Below are 21,583 nucleotides of genomic sequence, written 5' to 3' on the forward strand. Positions count from 1 at the left end.
ACCCTATCAGTGCCTGTCTATCTGTCGTTGTTCTGTTTGTGACATCACTTACCTTTTACTTGTTTTCTCGTAATGAACTGTCAGTATTTTGTGGTGTACTAAATATATCAACATATTGGGTTTGTTACCTGGTCTGCGTAGTGTGGCCTTTGCTCTGCTCGTTTCTCAGTTTTATTTCTTACTTATTCTAGTAATTTTCCGGTGCTGTGTTTATATTGCCATGTTTTTCTGATGGTTTTATTCCTAAATCACCAATATCGGAAGAATGCATTGAATGAATCTTTCTTTCCCTTCAGAGAACTAGGATTTCTCATAACTGTTTACAGGAAGCACTCCGTCCGGCAAATGTCCATCTTCTCAGTGGGACGTTCATGGAGTGGATTTGTAATTACTGCTTCTCTCGAGTAGCCTCCCTCCTAGACCTCACAGGAAACCAAGCTGCCCTCTTGTGTAATGTATACCGCCATTTTCTGTCTATCATACCCTTGGGACGAGCTGCCTGTATAGCTTATATAACTCCGGAGAAACTCTCGCGGATTGACTATTTTCTGATTTCCCCCTCTCTCGCTCGTTTCCTGCTGTGTATCTTTATCCCAGAATCCCCAAGTTGTGACCATAGGTGCGAATCTATATACATTCCCTACCAGGCTTGTGCGAATCTCTCCAACACAAAGAACCATGAGCCTCAGACTTTAATTCACTGGTTTGCAGAGGACAGTCCGGCTTGACGAATCTTACCTCTCTGCCTCGCCACGTAGACAAACATTCAAACTGACAAATAAACCACCCAACAAATATCTCTTCAACGCAAATACGAGTAGAGTCAGACTTTTAGTATTCGCAGCAACGCACACATTCATTCTGGTACTTGCGTGTTTCTTCTCGTCCTCTCATGTGGCGCGGTGCTTTGTAAGGCGTGTTATGTAGGTATTGTTCCCTTCAACGCCGAGATGCTTGTTTTCTTTGCTCTGCTGGTAGTGAGGCGCAGGATGGATCATGTTAAGGTTACAGAGTGATAGTGTGTGTGTGGTGTGTGTGTGTGTGTGTGTGTGTGTGTGTGTGTGTGTGTGTGTGTGTGTGTCCCGTGTCTGTTGTAAATGTGTTGTCAAATGGCTTGATTTCTCTTCCTTGTATCATACCTAGAGAGAGAGACAGAGAGAGAGAGAGAGAGAGAGAGAGAAAGAAGGGGGGGGGAGTTTGACCTGACGCATCGTACAAAGGGTTACAGAAAAGGTAACATCTGTAACAAGGTGGTGGCGATGTGTTTGTGTTGGACACCCTCTGTCGTTGCCCTGCACACTCCTTCCCTCCATCCCACGCCCCGCGGCCACGCACAGGACTTAATTAGAGGTGCGCTCCGGCAACACAGGTGAGGGGAGCGCTATTAATTAGGGAAGGAAGTGGGCGTCACTAGAGAGAGAGAGAGAGAGAGAGAGAGAGAGAGAGAGAGAGAGAGAGAGAGAGAGAGAGAGAGAGAGAGAGAGAGAGAGAGAGAGAGAGAGAGAGATGGTGCGACAAACAAGCGGAGATCACACACACACACACACACACACACACACACACACCTAACATTTCTTCGTGTACCGGCATAGAAAACCTAATATACTAAGGGTTTGCTACATCTAGCTATCATATTGCAAGCTCGGCATATAAGCGCTGCCTAGTCGACTGCCCGAGAATGTTGAGTCGCTGTGACGCAAAGTGAAGTGGCATCGTGGGGATACAGTTCAGGGCATCAAAATATCTTTAAAAGTGTAAAATGTCTCAAGTACTTATGTTTGCAAGAGTGCCAATAATGGAAGACTAAAGATGCAGTTTAGCTTCCTCCATCTTGGCTCCAATAGCTGGTTGAAGAGTTGGGAGCAGAGGAACAGTCAAACTTGACAGCGCATACAGTGTGTTAATAGCTGTGTCTAATGGCATAATTTAATTCTCTGTTGAAAGAAAGTTATTGATCACTTCGTTGTCCTCCTTTCTTGGATCCTTGTTGTAATGTCAGCCGTATTCTGACGCTGACCTTTTCACTCCCCACGCTGCACATCCATACGTGTTGTGCTATAGTGCTATTTGAGGGATTCAGCTCATTTACCTGTTGTATGGAGCCCGCAGCCAGCCTCATTGCCTCACGTGTTTGGTCCTGGGAAGGGTTCAGCAGCTTCAGCTCACTCCAGACTTTATGAGGTGGCTGTATTTCACGGTTGGAAGTGCTGTTTCTGTATACTAATTCCATGCAAGTAAATTCCACCCACGTATGTTCCCCTGTGAATATTTCAACCAAATTATTCCCCTTATGACAGATTCCACCAGCTTAACGTAACCTAACGTAGCCTGATTGACCATGGGGGAAATAACTTTGTGGAAAATCTTGAGAATGGGATGTTCGTGAAGGAAAATTTCCTTGGGAGAACTTGACGGTGGACGAGAAATGTAGGGAAAATCAGTGACTCTTCGGAGAGATTATCGTTGAGCACTGTACACCATGTTTGAAAAGAGAGCAGCGAGCGACAGAAAGGGAACAGAACCGCTTGCGTCCGACACTTGTGCTGGTGGATCACCCTGAGATAGAGACAGCGAAAGAGATTGACACTGAAGGCGGCCACGCGCAGAATGATAAGAACATAAGGTTTACTCTTCAAACGGATCAGGGAGAGAGAGTTTACTTGTGTTGTGGGAAGCAGGGTCGTGGAGACTGTAGAGAACGAGCAGCCTGTTGTGGGTCTTGTCGCGTCATAAACACTCGCCAAGTTAGTCTGGACGTGGTGGGCGGCGCAATAATCCTTTGGCCGTCTGCGGGACAAGACGTGGCCTCGTGGACGCGCACACCAACGTCGGCTCCATGTGGCTTTCTCGCGGTGAGTTTTGCAGTTGTTGAGACAATGAAAAAAAAAAAAAGAACGATAGGGTTAAGAGAGAGAGAGAGAGAGAGAGAGAGAGAGAGAGAGAGAGAGAGAGAGAGAGAGAGAGAGAGAGAGAGAGAGAGAGAGAGAGAGAGAGAGAGAGAGAGAGAATTTCTATTGCGTCAGGTTGCTTCTATTGACCTCTGCCACACTGCCGCAATATCTGCCACCCCGAGGTGCCTGCACGCTCAGTCTGTGTGATCTGAGCATCAGTGATGCTGTGTACCTGATGCAAGGCGCCTTACCTCATTAACAGGTAGCGAAGCCTCGGGCGCTCCCCACAACACCTGAGGCGCTATGTTGAAGCGGCTTATTGCCAGTACCTAATACAACAGCAGTACTGGAAAACAAGTTATGAGATGCATACTCAAGCGTTCATGAATAATGTAAGGAAGATCGAGAGCTCTGTGGACGTTCTGATTTCCTTGTTCAGCTGCGACACTTGAAACTGCAGGCCTGAGGACGCACCTCCACAGTTTTTTACTGATATGAACATTCCTCGTGCTTATAAGCTTGACTTGCGTCAAGCTGGTGTAATTTCATCTTTTCTTATAAGAAGGCAGTGAGCGTCTGTCTGTACACCCTAAGGATAAACGAATGGATTTTCTGGGATGCTTTGTCACAAGTATGTGTCGCTCTAATAGTAAGGACGACCCCCAGGTGTGCTGAGCGCCACGAGAGCTCTTAGTGAGAGATATCCGTGCTGTTTTGCCAATTAGCCATTAGTAATGGTTCTGAAATTCACCGCTAGGCGGCTGTGCAGTTGCCAAACTAGATGGATTATCACGAAGTGTGTTGTTGCATACTCAGCAGTAACAGAAAGGCGCTGTCAGACATTGCAGTCACAAAATTCATTCAAAAAGTTCTTAATAGAGGTGTTGTTACGTTCTTGCCTTTCTACAGCGGAGAACAAATTATCTCAATGTATTATGAAGTGATTGAGTAAGCATCGGTAACACGAAAAGATACATCTGTTATTCTGAGTGTGTAAGAGTGTGTGCTTACCAGTTGTATGGAAACCACTGCCCTGGAAGGTCACTTACATTACACTGTGATAGTCAGCAGTTTGTGTTATACCGCCAGCCTCCCCCATACGTAGCAGTGGCCCACGCACGTCCATTCTGCGCGGCAGAACAATACCCTCAAGTGTTATACCGTCAGTGGGAACGATACCTATGAACACCACAACGCCTCGTGCTATTGTCAGCTTGTTGCCTCCGCGGCCTAATGCAATAACCAAGCAGCGGTCTTTCCACACTATTATTTGTCCGGCTGAAAATACGATTTCTTACCTTTGTTTTAAGAAATCATATTCTGTCTCCTATAGGCGCCCTGACAATAGTAACTAAATACTTCCCTCTACGTGTGGTTCGCTTCTGTCCCCAATCTCCCCAGGGGCTTATGCAAGACTTACTAAACCAAATCTGATCAGGCCCAGGTTGTGTTAGGCCTCGCCAGGGTTGCCGCTTCTCCTGCACCGTCTTCACATTGCCTCTGGTGAGAGTAAGGGAATTCTTGGCACGTTCTAGGAAAGATGTGTATTAAAAACACTTTGAAGTTTTCTTTAACGAACCAAAGTTTGGCGCAGCGCCTCCCTTAGTACACCAAGCCGCCACTGCGGAGGGAATATGGCTGGATAGACCCGGCGATGATGGGCTGAACACGGAAATCTGTGTCTGTTTGTTTGGTGCATCTGTTTCTTGTGTGTCACCGAGCGGCTTGAAATGACTTGCCAATCACTCACTTCAACGAGAGCCTCAGTAGTGACATGAAGATCGATGTAACACGAGCAGAGACAGGCGTTGCTATCAAGAGCCTTCTGGCGTCTTGACAGGTTCAGGTCTGTCTGTCAGATCTCCACAATTTGATAAGCTCGGGGCAAGAACCTGTGTAGTAGTTTTCACCTCGCCTCGACGCAGCCGCTCGTCACTCGCAGACGGGTGTGGCGTGTACTTGTTTTCTATCAATACAATTCTCTTTATCTCAGAAAGGAGGAGGCGGGATTCAAGAGTTTTTATGAACCATGTAATGTAGACAAGTATGCAAACATGAATTCTGGATAAAAAATTTCAACGTGTGTGTGTGTGTGTGTGTGTGTGTGTGTGTGTGTGTGTGTGTGTGTGTGTGTGTGTGTGTGTGTGTGTGTGTTTTCCTTTGCGTGCAGCTGTCGTTAATGATCCTGGGGCTGGGAGGAGGATGGAGGATAGGGACGGGGAGGTAATCGTGCGGCGTAGGTATGTGGAGAGGTGGGGGTAACGGAGGTGGAGCGGCCTGGGGTAGGTCTCCCTAATCCCGAAGTAATCGCTGCCGCAGGAGCAAGCCTGTGTTTCCTGCCCTTGCCGGGAGCGGATTTTTATTCACCTCTGTCCTCCCACCATTATCATAAAATACTTAAACTAATTTTCCCGACCGCGATTATGTCTCGTTTATATTATAATTTTTAATGGTTATCGTGCATTATCGAATATACGCTATACATTAATACTTAATTTCCCTTGGTATTACTGGCTCATCGAACTAGTTAAATACATGCATAAACAATCATAAAGAAAGATTTAGCATGTAATATCTCTCTCTCTCTCTCTCTCCTCTCCTCTCTCTCTCTCTCTCTCTCTCTCTCTCTCTCTCTCTCTCTCTCATCTCTCTCTCTCTCTCTCTCTCTCTCTCTCACCGCTTAAGTTTTCATCCAACTTTAATTATTCCACACAGGTCTTCTCATATTTCGTGAAAATCCGCAACCTTTCCTTCTGGCCATTGTCTTGCGTCTGGGAAATGAAGAGAAAGAATATAAGCATAAAACACTAAAATATGCATAACATTTCCTCGCAAATGTCAAGACTTGGTGGGGGAGAGAGAGGGGTGAGGGGGAGGGCGGGGTGAAGAAAAGGAAAAGAAATGACTGACATCCGAATCTAAACACTTCTTTTTTATGTGTATCATTTTACATAAAGAATAAAGAAGACGTCGGTTTGTTACACTTATCGTCGGTTATGTTGTCAATGTATTTGCATGTATCCAGTTTACAGCCCAGTGATGTTCGTGGAGCCAGCCTTTTGCAACGGCTTCCTCTATCTTGTGTTTTGATTGGCTGTTGAACCTTGATGTAGTCGTGGTGTGTGTGACGTCCTGTTGTTGTTGTTGTTGTTTTTGTTATTGCTGATGTTGTTGTTGATGTTTTTTTGTTGTTGTTGCTGTTGTTGTCCTTGTCCTTCTTGTTCTTGTTCTTATTCTTCTTTGCACATCACACCTGGACACAACACAGCACTAGTAACACTCCACCACCACCCGCGACCACCACCACCAGACGTCACACCAGAGCACCTCACAAACAATGAGTACCAGAGCAGACAGACTTCTCAAACTCCAATCCCCTTGGGCTCCATATTTTCTTATTCCGGTCCTGAGTCCCCCACCGAGCAGAACACACGCCTGGGAGCCTTAAGAGACACCCAACCTCTCCTAGCACGTAGTTACTTAATTAATGACTCTTTTTTCCTTCTCTTTTTCTTTCCCTTATTCTCCATTCTATCTCTCCAACTTCTGTTAATTACTCGTTTTTCCCTTATCTTTTCTTTCTCTCTCGTCTCCTTCCTGTCTACGTATTCTCTTCTTTCCCTTGTTCCCTTTTCTGTCCCTCCATCTTTTTTTTTTTCCTTGCCGTTGTCTCCTTCTGTCTCTCTACCTACTCTTTTCTTTCCCTTCGTCTCCTTTCTGTCCCCTCCGCCTTCTCCTTTCCTTCCCTTTGTCCTTTTCTTTAACTTTCATGCAACAGAGAGAAGGAAAGAGATGTCCCACAAACTCCCATTCAGTGAAGACTCCTTAATTACATAGTTTCTGTTACCTTCACGTGTCCATTGCTAGGAGGGGTCTAAGAGGGCTATGTGTCTCAATCTCCCTGATCGCTCATTCCCGCAGCCTTCAGAGGGAAGTGTACCCGTGTTAATGGTGAGTGCTGGTGGTGGTGGTGGTGGTGGTGGTGCATTGTTTAGTGAAAGGAGGACGTGTGGTAAAGAATGTTTTGCTGTTTTGCTAGTAACTTATTTGCTTTGAATTGAAATTAGTACATACATGTTATTGATCCAACACAACACTAGAACAAACTTGCTTACAGAGAATTATGTTTATAAATTAGATTCATATTAACAATGACTCCCATACACACACTCTCTCTCTCTCTCTCTCTCTCTCTCTCTCTCTCTCTCTCTCTCTCTCTCTCTCTCTCTCTCTCTCTCTCTCTCTCTCTCTCTCTCTCTCTCTCTCTCTCTCTCCTCTCTCTCTCTCTCTTTCAGGACACACCCATTAGGCACTTTAAGGTCACGTGGTGTTGGTTATTAAGTTTGCAAAGACAGCCAGTCAATCATTCTTCACTCACGTTGAGGAAAGTTTGATAAAGTTTTGACCGTTTGGATCCCTTTGTTTAATGAGAGAGAGAGAGAGAGAGAGAGAGAGAGAGGAGAGAGAGAGAGAGAGAGAGAGAGAGAGAGAGAGAGAGAGAGACTGTTATGTAATATATGCTCTCTCTCTCTCTCTCTCTCTCTCTCTCTCTCTCTCTCTCTCTCTCTCTCTCTCTCTCTCTCTCTCTATCTATCTATCTATCTATCTATCTATCTATCTATCTATCTATCTATCTATCTATCTATCTATCTATCTATTTATCTATCTATCTATCTCTCATATGAAGAAGCCAAGGCCGTTGTGGACTGGACTGGAACAAAAGAGAATAGGATTAGGGGAGGAAGAGAGAGAGAGAGAGAGAGAGAGAGAGAGAGAGAGAGAGAGAGAGAGAGAGAGAGAGAGAGAGAGAGAGAGAGAGAGAGAGAGAGAATGTTGACGGAAGTGTTGATGGTGACAGAGAGGAGAGGAGAAGAAAGAAGAGGAAGAGGAGAAGGAGGAGGAGGGAGAGGCAAGCGGGGATGAAAGATCAGAGTGACTGAGGTGGCGGAGACAGGGATAATAGTCTGTTTGAAGGAGTGCGCGAGATAAAAGGATGTACAGCATTGCCAAGGCAGATGATAACGTGGTGGAGGTGATAATGAAGTGAAAACAAATGTGTAATCTTTTCTTTATGTATGTGTCTGTGTGTGTGTGTGTGTGTGTGTGTGTGTGTGTGTGTCTTTAGTTTCCTCTCCTCTTCGTTCCTGGTGCAGAGTTTCTTCGCTTCTTTGTTTCATTCCTCGGGCTGTTATTCACACGGCCCGATATCGAGATTGTGTGTGTCGTCAAACTTACCGCACGAAGCAGGAGGAGAGGGAACGGTGGCAGTCTCGTTATAGTGGAAGGAAAGTTTTGCCTCGCTGTTATTACTGTTGTTGTTGTTGTTGTTGTTGTTGTTGTTGTTGTTGTTGTTGTTGTTGTTCTTGCTCTTCATACGGTGGTAATTCCCTGCCTCCTTACGCCTAGAAAACCCTTTTACATTTTTCTCTCGCTTTTGAAGTCCCTTTTCCTAAGAGAGAGGCTAGGCTTACGGATCCCCTCACTTCTGTCTCTTTTGTGGAGACGAGGAGGCTTTAATGTGCAGTAAAGACCAACCAGTGCCGATCAGGTGAGGCGGGTGATGGCTGGCACCGACACCAACTCAGTTTATGCAAGCCAAGCAGGGCCTGTGTGGCAGTCGAGTACTAAAGAACTTTTGGCGAGGCAGTAAAAGGAAGAGATGGGTAGGATACGATATGGAACTAAATTTACATCTACCATTCTGTGTTCCCATATTCCTCTTTTCACTACTACCATACTGATGACACTCTTATTCACCTGCCTCTCTGCCGGGAGCTCTGTAGTTGTGTAGGTTTAGAAATCCATAACGTTTTACTTTTGCCTCAAGAGATCGGTATGGATGATGGTGCCTTGAGAAACAGAGCTGTTAGACCAGACTTCAGATAAGCCTGACGAGGACGAGAGGCAGCGGCTGGCGGAACCATCGTTTGACTGTGTATTGATATGGGTGACTGTGTTGGTTCCTTAGCCTCTACGAAGCACCAGGTGTTTTTTTGACTCTCCCATAGTCCTTCTCCCATAGTTCTTCACGAGGTCATCATTCATTCTTTCCTTGGCTGCAACGTGTGGTTTGCTCGTGCACTGCTTACTGTAGGAAACTTTGCGCCCTTCTGCTTTGTCGACTTCTTTGATTTTTTCATCATTATTATCATTATTGTTATCAAAGAAGTAGAAATTTCCATTTATAACTAAAAAGTAACTATCGAGTATATTATCATGCAGCTGCTGCCTTGAAAGAGAAAATATACAAAAGTAGAAAAAAAAAGGGGGCGGAACACTCGTTGGGCGGCGGTTGGCAGGAGGGGAAGGCAGGGAATGGGTAGAAGAGGGCAAAAGGAGTTATTTTTCAATATTAGGCTCCTTTCAGGCCCCACAGCTGTTCATGAGCGGGTGCACATACACACACACACACACACACACACACACACACACACACACACACACACACACACACACACACACACACACACACACACACATAGAAAGAGAGAGAGAGAGAGAGAGAGAGAGAGAGAGAGAGAGAGAGATAACAACAACAACAACAACAACAACAACAACAACAACAACAACAATGTAGGTACTGTCACGGCAGGGATGATGGGAAGGCGCTCTTTCCCAGGGACGTGACTGGGCGACCACCTCCCGGGCAGTCACTGGGGCGGGGCGGGGGCTGGGTGGCGGCGGCACTTCCAGCCTTATTGTAATACCGTAAAAGTAAGTTATACCATCCTGTAATGGGGCGGCGGCGTAAAGGGAGCGAGCCCTGATTGGACGTTATAGTGTGCAGGCGCCACTCCACACCCCGATATGGTGCAGATGTACTATTGAGAGAACTTTCATCTGGTATAAGCCTGAGTGGTGAAAACGTAAGACTGTAAGTATGTATCGCCTTTTTACGCTTTTCTGTGCTGTCAAAATAGTTCGTCAGTTTTCTGTTTTCTGTTTTTTCATGCATTTCTTATATCAGGTTAGAGTTTTCTTAATAGTATTTGCAGTAAAAGTTGTGGTGGTGTTGGCGACGATGGTGGTATTTAATGTTCTTTTGCACGTCTTAACTTATTCATTTTGCTGTTATTATGTATCTTTACATCTTCATTTCCCCATCTCTGAGTGGCACTTAAGGCCAACGCTCACATTCAACGAGAGATTTAAGTTTTCCAGGCCACGTCAGGTGAGAGGTTTCGTTAAAGTGAATCACGAGGCGTGAACCAGTCAGGATTCGACTGTGGCTTAGTTCTCGGCAGCAGCAGCAACAAACACTATCTCTTTTACTTGAACGTGAACCACAAATACACTTATCCTCCAATTTTGGACGATCCTTTGACCTTTCTTTTGGGATTGACATCTGAGCGGGCCTTTTTTTTTCTCTCTCTCGCTCTTTTTGTTGCCATTGGCCAGTTCTTTTCTCACATAAAGAAAAAAAAAAAATTCTTGACGCCACCTGTGCTGTTCCGTACTTCCCCAGCCTGCGTTTATATTAGGTCTTGCATGGGAGCGTTCTCTGTGTGGATCTCAGTCTCCTACACGCCATCCACCCCAGGCCATTAAACTTCTGAACGAGGAACTATTCAGTGAGCGGTGTCTACAGACTGAGGCTGTGTGGGGCGTGTTGAGAACGCGTCGACAACAAAGGGGAACTAATGTAGTTTTTGTCTAACATGTAGATTGGGTTTAACTGAATTACGTGGGATAAAAGTGAAATAAGACTTGATAAATAGAGGTGAGGGAGGCACGTGGAGTGAGCAGTAAAGAAGCTAGGGACAATTGGGGTCTAATAAACCAATATAGTAGTAAAATCGATGACTTTTACAGTATATACATTAAGATTTACAGATACCTGGCTTAAAAGTCTGCATTCAAGTAAATAAAAGCGTTTCATGTGACATTTTATGCAGAGAGAGAGAGAGAGAGAGAGAGAGAGAGAGAGAGAGAGAGAGAGAGAGAGAGAGAGAGAGAGAGAGAGAGAGTTGTGCCTGACTGAACACCTCAGGAAGAAACATATTTTGGTGTTATGCGGCGAAAGAGGTGTGCGTGATACAGAGGTAATTGTGTAACTTAGTGTCTTGCTACATCACGTGACGCAGGAAGGAGGACAAAAGAGCGGCAGATGGAACGCCGCCTGTCAGAATAAGAATTCTTGATACAATCATGGAAGGGAATAGCTTTTTAAAATACGGCTGAAAACTCAAATAAAATGTCTGTAGATGGAAAATTAACGTAACTTTTGTATTCATAGTACTGATCAGGGATGGAGCAATGAGAAACGAATGACATCAGTGTATTAACGAGAAAAACGTGGGAAAAAGCTGGGTATTATTAAACAGAAAACGGACTCAAAATACTAGATGAGAGAAGAGAAAACGGATACAGAATACTAGAGCAGAGAAGAGAACGCGAGAAATTCCTGTGCACCAGTTTGAGGTTAGACAAAGTGAAGATATAGTGAATGTTGAAGTATAATTTAGTGTAAGAACTATATGAAGTGACGTTGTGGGAGAAAGGTCACCAGCACCGGCCTTGGAGTTTGATATAGGGGTTGGAAGTCCTTGGCGCTCCCAACAAGTGGCACAGATGAGTTACACCTTGCTGTGGGAGGAGGGACACGAGCCTTACATTGCGATTAGGAAGGATTGTGGTGATGGCAGGTAAGGCGGTTATATCTGGAACGTGATGAATAGCCTCGCCAGGATTAAAGCAGGTGTGAAATTGATAATGTCTCGGGGGAGTGAAAAGGTGAACTGTGCGCGGGTGAGGACTAAGAAGTTGTATGGAAAGATGAACGAAAGTTTAGTTAGCGTCAAAGAAGAATTGTTTACGTAAATAGAAAGCATGGATACCACTACTACTACTACTACTACTCTATTGTATCACCTATTCAACCACCACCACCACCACCCACCCAAATCCCACAATCTCTTCGTTCTACTCTTATTCTCCTGTTGCTTTGAAAAGACTCCCACTGTAATACCCTCCGGTCCTCCAATCACCTGAGAGCAGCGCCACTAGATTCTACGTAATTCCGATGAGTGAGGAACTGTGGGGAAAATGGAAAGGAGGACACACACACACACACACACACACACACACACACACACACACAAGCAAAAAATATATATATACAAAATTAAGATGAATGCCAAGTGTATTTTTACATAACTGCAATTTATTTCGAGGTTCTGCGGTCAGCCCTGAAGCTCTATTTTCTGCCTCACCCCAGAGAAAAATGGAGTGTGAAGGACGAGGCGGGCCGCATTTCTCAATTTTTGCTTCACGGCAGAGCGGCAACAGTGGGCTGGAGGAGAAAATCAGTGACTCTTAAATGTCATTCCCCCGACCACTGCGCTTCTGCTACCTTTGTCTGTATGTCTGTGTGTGTGTGTGTGTGTGTTAGGTGGGGAGGGGGGGATGCGTGGGTGTGCGTGCGTGCTTATTTACATACCTGATTTCACCTATTAGCATTTTTACAGGTTTAAGTTAAGCTTGTAGTGTTCTGTCTTTTAATACCAAATTATCATTATTTTCCTCAGATTTATGTATGTCATTTGTGTGCACAACATTTTCTCTTGTTATGCATTTCGCTGATTTATTGCTCTATTTGTGAAACCGTTTACGTGTATGTGTAAGAGAGAGAGGGAGAGGGAGAGGGAGAGGCAGAGGGAGAGGGAGGGAGAGGGAGAGAGGGAGGGAGAGAGGGGAAGGAGAGAGGGAGGGAGAGAGGGGAAGGAGAGAGAAAGAGGGGGATGGAGAAAGAGGGAGGGAGAGAGAGGAAGGGAGGGAGAAAGGGAGGGAGAAAGGGAGGGAGAGAGAGAGAGAGAGAGAGAGAGAGAGAGAGAGAGAGAGAGAGAGAGAGAGAGAGAGAGAGAGAGAGAGAGAGAACGCCACCTCTAGCAAACCAACCGGCCTTTTTCCATAACCTTATGCATGACTTCAGTGCGGCCTTCCTTTCCCCGCAGCTGTGGTTGACGCTGGCCGAGAAGCACCTGCAGGCGAGGGGCGTGAGCTGGCCGCACGCCGAGAGCTTCTGCTTCAACGAGTGGTCCAACCCTGACGATGACGAGCTGGGCGATCAGATTGTTAAGGTGAGACCATACCTGAGGGACAGTTAAGGACAGGGAAGCAGGAAGGGAAGGTGGCAGGCTGTAGTGAGAGATAGATAGAAACTGTTATTCAAGTCTATCTATAGTAATGGTGATCAGAGCACAGTAGGGGGTTAGTACCTTCTGTTTTTTTCCCGCAGCCAGATCTATTTTGAGCGTCCTTGTGCCTCGCTATCCTCCCTCAGAGGGTGGGAGGTGGCCTGCCGAGTCTACGGTGTCCTGTGTTGAAAATACATAAAATACTGCATAAGCGTAAGAAGAAAAAGAAAGATCAGATTGCAAAAAAAAAATGTTATTATAGAAAGCAAAAGCCTAGAATAAATTACAGCACTGAAAAAAATTTCTCACAAAAAATATTAAAAAAGAAAGTGAAATCCTTGTATGAAAACATAGCAAATATATTGGAAGCGAAAAGCAGAATTTAGCCTACAAATTCAAGATTATTGTTGACAGAACAAGGAAACTTTTTAAGAATCCTGGAAAAGCATGAGAAGAGAAAGTTTAGTCTTAAAAATGTAGCAGATATATCATTAAGAACAAAAGACAGTTCTTGGCGTAAAAATTAAGTAAATTCATTAGGAGAGGAAGAGAAAACTTAGTGGAAAAGAATCAAATATATTCTGTGGCAGCTAAAGAGGGAAGGCGAATTAGTTTAACTTGAATGTTCTGAATAAATAATTAAGCTGGCGGGTGAAAGTTGAGACCAAGTAGTAAGAAGGGAAGGGACTGTAGCACCATAATGTAGCTTTAGCAAGTTGTAAAGAAGACTTCCTGAGAGAGGGAAGCGACGAACCTTCACACCGCACCGAGAATATTGACGAGGGTAACAGATAGTGACGTAAGTGAAGGGGAAAAAAAAATGATGGCTCAAAAAATAATTAAAGATATTGATGTTAAAAATAGCAATATGTGGGGAAAAGGGGAATATTGTAAAAAGAAATATATAAAAGATAGTGAAAAGGATCAAAGCGACAGCCATGTGTAGGCCTAATGACTTTTTGAAGCTTCCCATATGTTCTTTTTTTTTTTAAGCCAAAGCCAGACAAAGTAAACTAATTAATAAAGAAAAAAAGCTGAGGAAAAAATCATCTTACCGTATTCTTTCATTTTTGTTTATTTTATTGGTTTTATTTCCTTGTAGCGTAATATACTTCAATTTATCAGGAAGAGACATAGGGTGTGAGAGCAATTTTGCGTAATTGCAATATTACCGATCGTTACTGCACCCTCGTCTCTTTCCCGCTCATTTCCCCTTCCCTGTTTTTCACTCATATCCGCTTCCTGTTTTTTTCCAATCTCATCTTCCCTCCCTTTTTCACAATACCTCCTCTTTTCTCCTTAATACCCACCATCCCTTCCCTATTTTACTTTTCCTTTCAGGTCCCTCTTTCCCTCTCATTTCCCCTTTCTATTTTTCACTTTCATATCCCCATCCTTTTCAAAATCCCTTCTCTTTCTCCTCCATACCCAGCTTCCCTTCCCACCTCTCCATTTCTTTTCTGGCACCAATCTCTTTCCTCTCACTCAACCCTGTCTGTGCCTCCTGGTCTCCCTTCGCCTCTTGTCATCTACGTTTTGGCTTTCTTTCCTGGTGAACTGCAGAAAAATTCCTTTACTTTAATTACTACATTCACCAGATTAAGCAAAAAATGTAGTTCATGACAAATCGACTTTCATTCTTCGCCAAGGCACGTGTAAAATTCTCTCTCTCTCTCTCTCTCTCTCTCTCTCTCTCTCTCTCTCTCTCTCTCTCTCTCTCTCTCTCTCTCTCTCTCTCTCTCTCTCTCTCTCTCTCTCTCTCTCTCCAGCTCAGCAATCCAGACAAAATTATCTCCAGGAATCTCACTTTTATCGTGGAGTCACCGATCATACCCACGAGAGTTTGTCGCGTCAGCATCTCCCGCATTCCCAAAGGACTATTGAGTTCATCCGTACACAAAGACTAAGGGTGAATTATCAATGTTTCATGTATTATTTCAATTCAAGTTTGATTAATAGTCACTCAGGCTGCTCAAACGCACTCACACAGTAATATGTGTAAGGCTGAGGCTGCTAATTGTTGTATTTTTCCATCAACATCCGGTACATGACCGCGTTTCCATGTGTGGTTATTTGCTTTACATGTCAGTGAAATACTACTCATGTAAGTGGGAAAGTTGGATGAGAGACTCAGGCTAAAAGCTAATTTGTTTTTCATCAGTATTCGTTACAGAGGTTTTGTATACACAGCTGGTCTCAGTTTGTCTGCCACATTCTGTTGTCGAAACGTAGAAATATTTAGTCCTCCAACCTCAGCCTACCTTTCCCCACCGCGTTTTTCTTTCTAGCTAAGTGTCTCCTTTGTAATAGCAAACTCTATAAGATACATTTGTATGAAATGGAGAATAGCCAAGAGTTATAAGCTTTAGAAAAAGGAAGATGCGTCTTAACATTATTGAAGGAGTTGAGGTCATGAGAAGGCCAAGACACAAAGTATCTATCTGTATCTATCCACATATTCATCTACATACAGTATACGTCTATCTTTCAATCTACCTATCTATCATCCTGTCAGTTCATGCTACAGACAAAATACGAGTGGGAACAATAATAGCTCCCCACCGCAGCAGCAGTACATCGCGCCCGTCACTGGTGAAGACGGCTATAAGGACCTTGATGCGTCGGAGCCTTTCTGACAGGTCGATGGTGAAGTGGGCCAGAGTTTCCTTGAACGAGGGGGAATACCTTCGGGAGGAGGAGGAGAAGGAGGAGGTGGAGGTGGAAGAAGAACATTAACAGCAAGAACAACAACAACAACAGGAAGAGAAGGAGGAGGAGAAAGAAGAAGAGAAAAAGCAGCAGCAGCAAAAGGAGGAGGAGGAAGAGGAGGAGTCCCTGTGGAGAAATGATGAAAGGGAAAGATTGAAATGTGGATGAGTGATGGGAGGGGAAGCAGCAAGTGGCGTTGGGGTTAGCGTGGTGGGGGAGACCTGGGCAACGCTGGGAGGGAGATTAAGGAAAGGGAGTGAATATGAATACAACACACCAAGCAGAATACAGCTGAGACAGACGGACAGACAGACGGACAGACAGGCGGACAGACAGGCAGATAGACGGAGACAAACAGAGTGACAGCAGAGCGTTTGCCCTCAGCTTTGGAGTCTTTTCCCAGAATGCCCCGGAAACGTAATAATACATATTATCCTACACAAAACAACATTGAGTGCACTTTTCCCCTGACTGACCCTGCAGAGCTGAGGCGCACGCAGCTACGGACGGTGAATTGTTATGTTAGACTTAAACGTGTAGGTGAGAGAGAGAGAGAGAGAGAGAGAGAGAGAGAGAGAGAGAGAGAGAGAGAGAGAGAGAGAGAGAGAGAGAGAGAGAGAGAGAGAGAGAGAGAGAGAGAGAGCACTGACACTATGAATTCATCTTCCTAAGAAATATGAATCGTGATGGGGCTACATACAAACGAGATTGCATGGAAAGTTTCTGTCTTTGTGCACGTGTGGGGTGGGTGGGGATGTGTGTGTGGGGGGGACTTGTAGCGTGAGGGAATGCACGAATGAGTGAGGCAGAGTTACCGTCTGGGGTGAAGCTTTGAACTATATTGACAAACGCGGCATGGTGGTGAAACTTTATGATCTGACAAGTCTCTCTCTCTCTCTCTCTCTCTCTCTCTCTCTCTCTCTCTCTCTCTCTCTCTCTCTCTCTCTCTCTCTCTCTCTCTCTCTCTCCATCTGTTATCCCTTCCTTCCTTCCTCGCTTACTTATTTCCTCCGCGCCAGTAGTTGCACAAAAATCCTCCTGGGGGACACGTTTGATCTGTCCATCCTTGCGCTGAATGTTAAAGTGCTCCATTTCCAGCCGTCGCCTCGCCCTCCTTGCTTTTAATTAGTCCTGATGGGTTACGCGACACGCTGCTGTAGTTATTATGACGATCTGTCTTTTGCCGGCCATGGTGTGCTCTATTCGTACGTGTGTCTTTTGTATGTAGTGGTGTTATTCTGTCTCTTCACCATAATTACATGTATCGATGTTGTTCTGTAAGTGACCAGGATGTTTAGTCGGGTTTAATATCTTTTCTCGCTTCATTTTATTCTTTTAATTTTTTTTTTTGTTACCGTGAGCATGTTTCCTCCACTGTGCTAGCCTGTGATGCGACACTTTTCCGAGAGCATTTGTTTCCCCACGCCCGATTTAGTCTTCTTGTCGGCGGAAATGAGAGCGTCATTCTCTTTCCTCCTCGCCATTACCAACATTACTGCCTAAAATATTAGACTGGGCTTTACGTTTAGCGAGAGAGGGAGAATTAATACCTGGTCGTCTGTCTTGCTCCACGTTCTTCCTCATGCTAGTGTGTGCTTAAGTCTTTCCATCAGACGAACACTTGTGCGCGCCATATACGACTGGTCCAGCAGAAAGAGTGAAAACGGTTGACTACGCCGTAAATGTTGCTGTTGGTTATATCCGCGTTACTTTCCATATTGTATGTACGTATCTTGATGGGTAAAACTGAAGGGTGACGGTGACTTCCTTGTAATGTATTGCCCATTGATCAAGACACGCCCTATTAACTCTCTGGATTCGGCAGCTATTTTGTACTCTTATTCAAGCTGAGGTTACATGCATTTACTGAGTTTCGCGGGCGCTGTCTTATAATCAGTGAGCTGTGTGATGTATCTAGTGAAATGTTCAGTCTAAAGGTATCTAGCTTCGTACGATTTTGAGTTGGAATAGACTGATTTGATATGTTTCAAGAACCTGGATTGTAAAGGTTAACGTGGCTCAGAACTCATACATGTCAAATCAAGTTGTGTGGGAGGTACTCAAGATAACCTTGTCACCAGCACTACCGTCACGCTGGCAGAACCGCGACGCAGGTGATGCAAGACTGTTACTACTGAACTTGCTGGTCATTTAACTCCTCGCTGTGAATTACACCTCGCGTTGTCGGCCCGGTGTCATAAGAATATTGATTACTTAACCTACTCCTAACATTTCCTCATTCCCGTGACTTTAGAAGCTGCGGAGTCAACACAGCAAGTGCGTCGCTGCTTCACGTAGTACTACTAGTTCTTCCCGACACGCTGGGGAAGCCTTAGTGATGATGTAATCCTTTCGTGGAAGAAAAAAAATATATACATAATATTCATAAAAAATACCTGAAAAAAATGCCGCTCGGAGAAAATCCTCCTTTATATGTTATTTGTTTTATTTTATTTATTTATTTTTTTTTCAACCATTTTTCGTCCTTTCACGGCTCCTTCATTTTGATATCAAAGGAGAAAAAAGAGAGAAACAAATTAAAAATATATCAAGACAGCAAGGAGGGGAAAGAGTTTGGGATTGCATGGAAAGAAAACGTGTAAGAATTGGAAGTGAAATTGGAATCAGATGACGTTGTTTAGAAAGAAATGCATTATCATTTTGTGTGATTTCCCTGCGGGGAGGCGCCGTGATCCGCGAGACTCCGGCGAGATACCCGCGATCACAGCGAACCAATCCCTCACAAAACATGTTTTTAGCTGCCGTCACATCAAAACAACGGTGGCATACGGGAAATGTTTTTGTCGGGAATGATGAGCAGGAAACGACGGTGATGACGATTATAATGATGAATGCTGAATACGAAGAGGAGGAGGAGAAGGAGGAGGAGGAGGAGGAGGAGGAGGAGGAGAGATAATGATTCATTTACAGGAAGACAGACAACGAAATATACGAAACGAAAGTCATAATCATAAACTCAAGATCGTCACACAGACAGACGTGATAAACTATTTTCTCAGGAGTGTAACAAAACTACACTATTGATAAAAAAAAAAAAAAAACACGTAAAAAAAGTGAATATACATTATAGGTTAATAGTTATCATCTCTTCCTCCTCCTCTTCCTCCTCCTCCTCCTCCACGCCCTCTTACCTTTACTCCCCTAAGTGATATCAGTAAACATCTCCTCTGCCCACTGAAAAATAAAAATCACTTCACGGGAAGGATATTACTTTGATAGTGTAAAGCTCGCGACAGGAGAGACGGAGCCGCGAGAGAAGAAGACGTTAGGTGTTAACACTAGGAGAGCAGATGTGACGGAGTGGAAGACGGAGAAGAGTGATGAGAGATGGGAGAATAAGTGTGACGGAAGGAGAAAAGGAAGAGGAAGGAAACAGGAGAGTAAGTGTGGCAGAGTGAAGAAATTAAGAGATGGGTTAGATGGGGAGCTGTAACGGAGAGAGAAAATGAAGGAGGAACGTATGAAACTGTGATTATCCCTTCCTTGCCTCATCCCCGGAAGCAGTCACGTTAATGGCCGGTGCTCTTCGCTAGCCGCCGACCTCACGTGTGTCGCAGGTCAGCTGAGGTCAAGGAAGGTCATTTTATTTATTCTTCATTCAATCTTTCATCATTTTCTCTTTGCTGCTCCCCGTTTTTTTTTTCCGTTTCTCTCTACTCTCTTTCCCTCCCTTATTATCATTATCATACTTTGCCTTCACAGCGTTCTCGTTTTCCATTCAACTTTTATGACACACTTTCAAACCACACTTTTTTCTTTCCTCTTCATTTTTCATCACACTGTCTCTACCACACCTTTCCCTTCCTCTTCCTTTTTCCACTGCTCCGTCTGTTACACCCTCTCCTTTTCTCTTTCTTTACATCACACACACTGTCTTCTATTCCCTTCCTTTTCCTTTTCCACTAACTACTATACCCTTTCTCTTCCCTCCCATTTTCATCCACTGTCTCTACCACACCTTTCCTTACCCTATTTCTCTTGCTTCCTCACCGCTTCTTTCTCCCATCCGCTATAAACCAGTTTTCCCCTCTATCATGTTTATCCTTTTATAATCTAATCAATCTACTATAATGACTCGATAAGCAGACGCCACTCTTAGTCACAAGATCTTCGTAAATACCACGTCTCCATAGTTCCTTATATTAAACGTGTGAAGATAATGCTAGCAATGAGATAAAGTCTGATTTTGAAGAGTTAAAGGGAAAGAAAGAGGAGATGGTGGAAGAGAAATAGTGTGTTGAAGATGGTAAGCTTGTTAAAGATGACAGGATGAAGTGTATGTGTAGGAAGTAATAGACAGGAAGACAGATAGACAGGTAAACAGCAGGGTATACAAACAAACAGATAGACAAGTGCTTTACTTTCTCTGTATAACCATTTTCAAAGGCAACTGAGATAAGTCAGGTTCTCGAGCGCTTTTTCCAAGTGATGGTGTAAAAACTTTGTTAAACTATCACCCTTGAAAGTTACAATAACTTCCATTAGAGCTTGTTCTAAGTAGTAAAGGTAGGACGTGTGGGAATACTGTTCAGAGGGAGAGAGAGAGAGAGAGAGAGAGAGAGAGAGAGAGAGAGAGAGAGAGAGAGAGAGAGAGAGAGAGAGAGAGAGAGAGAGAGAGAGAGAGAGAGAGAGAGAGAGAGAGAGAGAGAGAGAGAGAGAGATATCCTTTCATTTAATTTTCTAGTATACGTAATCCGCTTTGCTGAAAAAAATAAAGAAATAGGTTTAAAAACTCACATATTTCATCACAGTCAAAAGTTTTCGAACAAAAGTCTACTCTGAATTACACCCAAAACTTCACTGTGATAAACTACCTGCTCTTGTGTAGCATAAGATGATTACAGACGCCCTGGAGGACTCCAGTACATCATTTTTGGCTTTATATGGAAAGTCCAGCCTTAAATTTTCTCTTGAGCTGAAATAAAGGAATTTTTTTTTTTTTTTTTTTTTTTTTGCAGTTGCGCCAAGACATCGTAGGTCACGTGGCCTTTTCTGCTAAGGTTATTTCCTGCTGAGGGCGCTCCGTGTTTCCATAAATTAATATTAATGCTCCTAGGTACGAGGATTTGTTTGTGTGCCGGTGTTAGTGTTGTTTTGCAGGCAAGCTTTTACTGCCGGGGAACCGCTGCCTGAGTTTTAATGCCTGTTACCTGCTTTGTTTTATGAGGAGCCAGAGAGAGAGAGAGAGAGAGAGAGAGAGAGAGAGAGAGAGAGAGAGAGAGAGAGAGAGAGAGAGAGAGAGAGAGAGAGAGAGAGAAGTAAAAAAAAGAAACTTACAGAAACAAATATAAACGCAGGAAGACAAATAAGAATATATAAACATAAATAGACAGATGGACAAACATAAATGAAGAGAAATATACTGACCAACAAAACGAGAGACAAATGGAGAGACAGGTAACTTAACTAACAGGCAGATCATCAGAAAGACGGAGAAAGAAACTAGAAAATCAAAAAGAGGAAAAGAGAAAGCAGGAGAAACTTATAATTAAGAAAAAAAGGTAAAAAGAAAAAAGAAATTGAAGTGGAAGCAAAACACACACACACACACACACACACACACACACACACACACACACACACACACACACACACACGTGAATGGAAATTAATTTAAAGGTATTGATGGTGCAAGGCGTTGTGAGGTACCTGTCGGCAATTAGCGTGATGTAAAATTTCTCTCGACATTGTCACGGGCGCAAAGGTGTCCTCGTTCCTACCTGGGTGTTGCGAGGAAGCAGGTAAGGCTGAAAATGGTGCAAGGCTGAAGAGTGAAGACTTGTGTGTTCCTACCGCTTCCTTCCTTCCTTTCTCGACCCCAGCTGT

At 44.0% G+C, this 21,583-nt stretch overlaps 1 protein-coding gene across 3 annotated transcripts in view; it reads left to right on the top strand.

Annotated features, from left to right (window-relative positions):
* The window catches only part of LOC135111175 (uncharacterized), a 177,563-nt gene that overhangs the window by 100,027 nt on the left and 55,953 nt on the right, over nucleotides 1-21,583 (top strand). For all 3 annotated transcript variants that reach the window (XM_064024242.1, XM_064024243.1, XM_064024245.1), the window contains one exon: nucleotides 12,845-12,970. In XM_064024242.1, the coding sequence (XP_063880312.1) occupies nucleotides 12,845-12,970 (126 nt within the window). The remainder of the gene's footprint in view (nucleotides 1-12,844; nucleotides 12,971-21,583) is intronic.

The sequence above is a fragment of the Scylla paramamosain genome, chromosome 21, assembly GCF_035594125.1.
Source record: "Scylla paramamosain isolate STU-SP2022 chromosome 21, ASM3559412v1, whole genome shotgun sequence".
Lineage (NCBI taxonomy): Eukaryota > Metazoa > Arthropoda > Malacostraca > Decapoda > Portunidae > Scylla > Scylla paramamosain.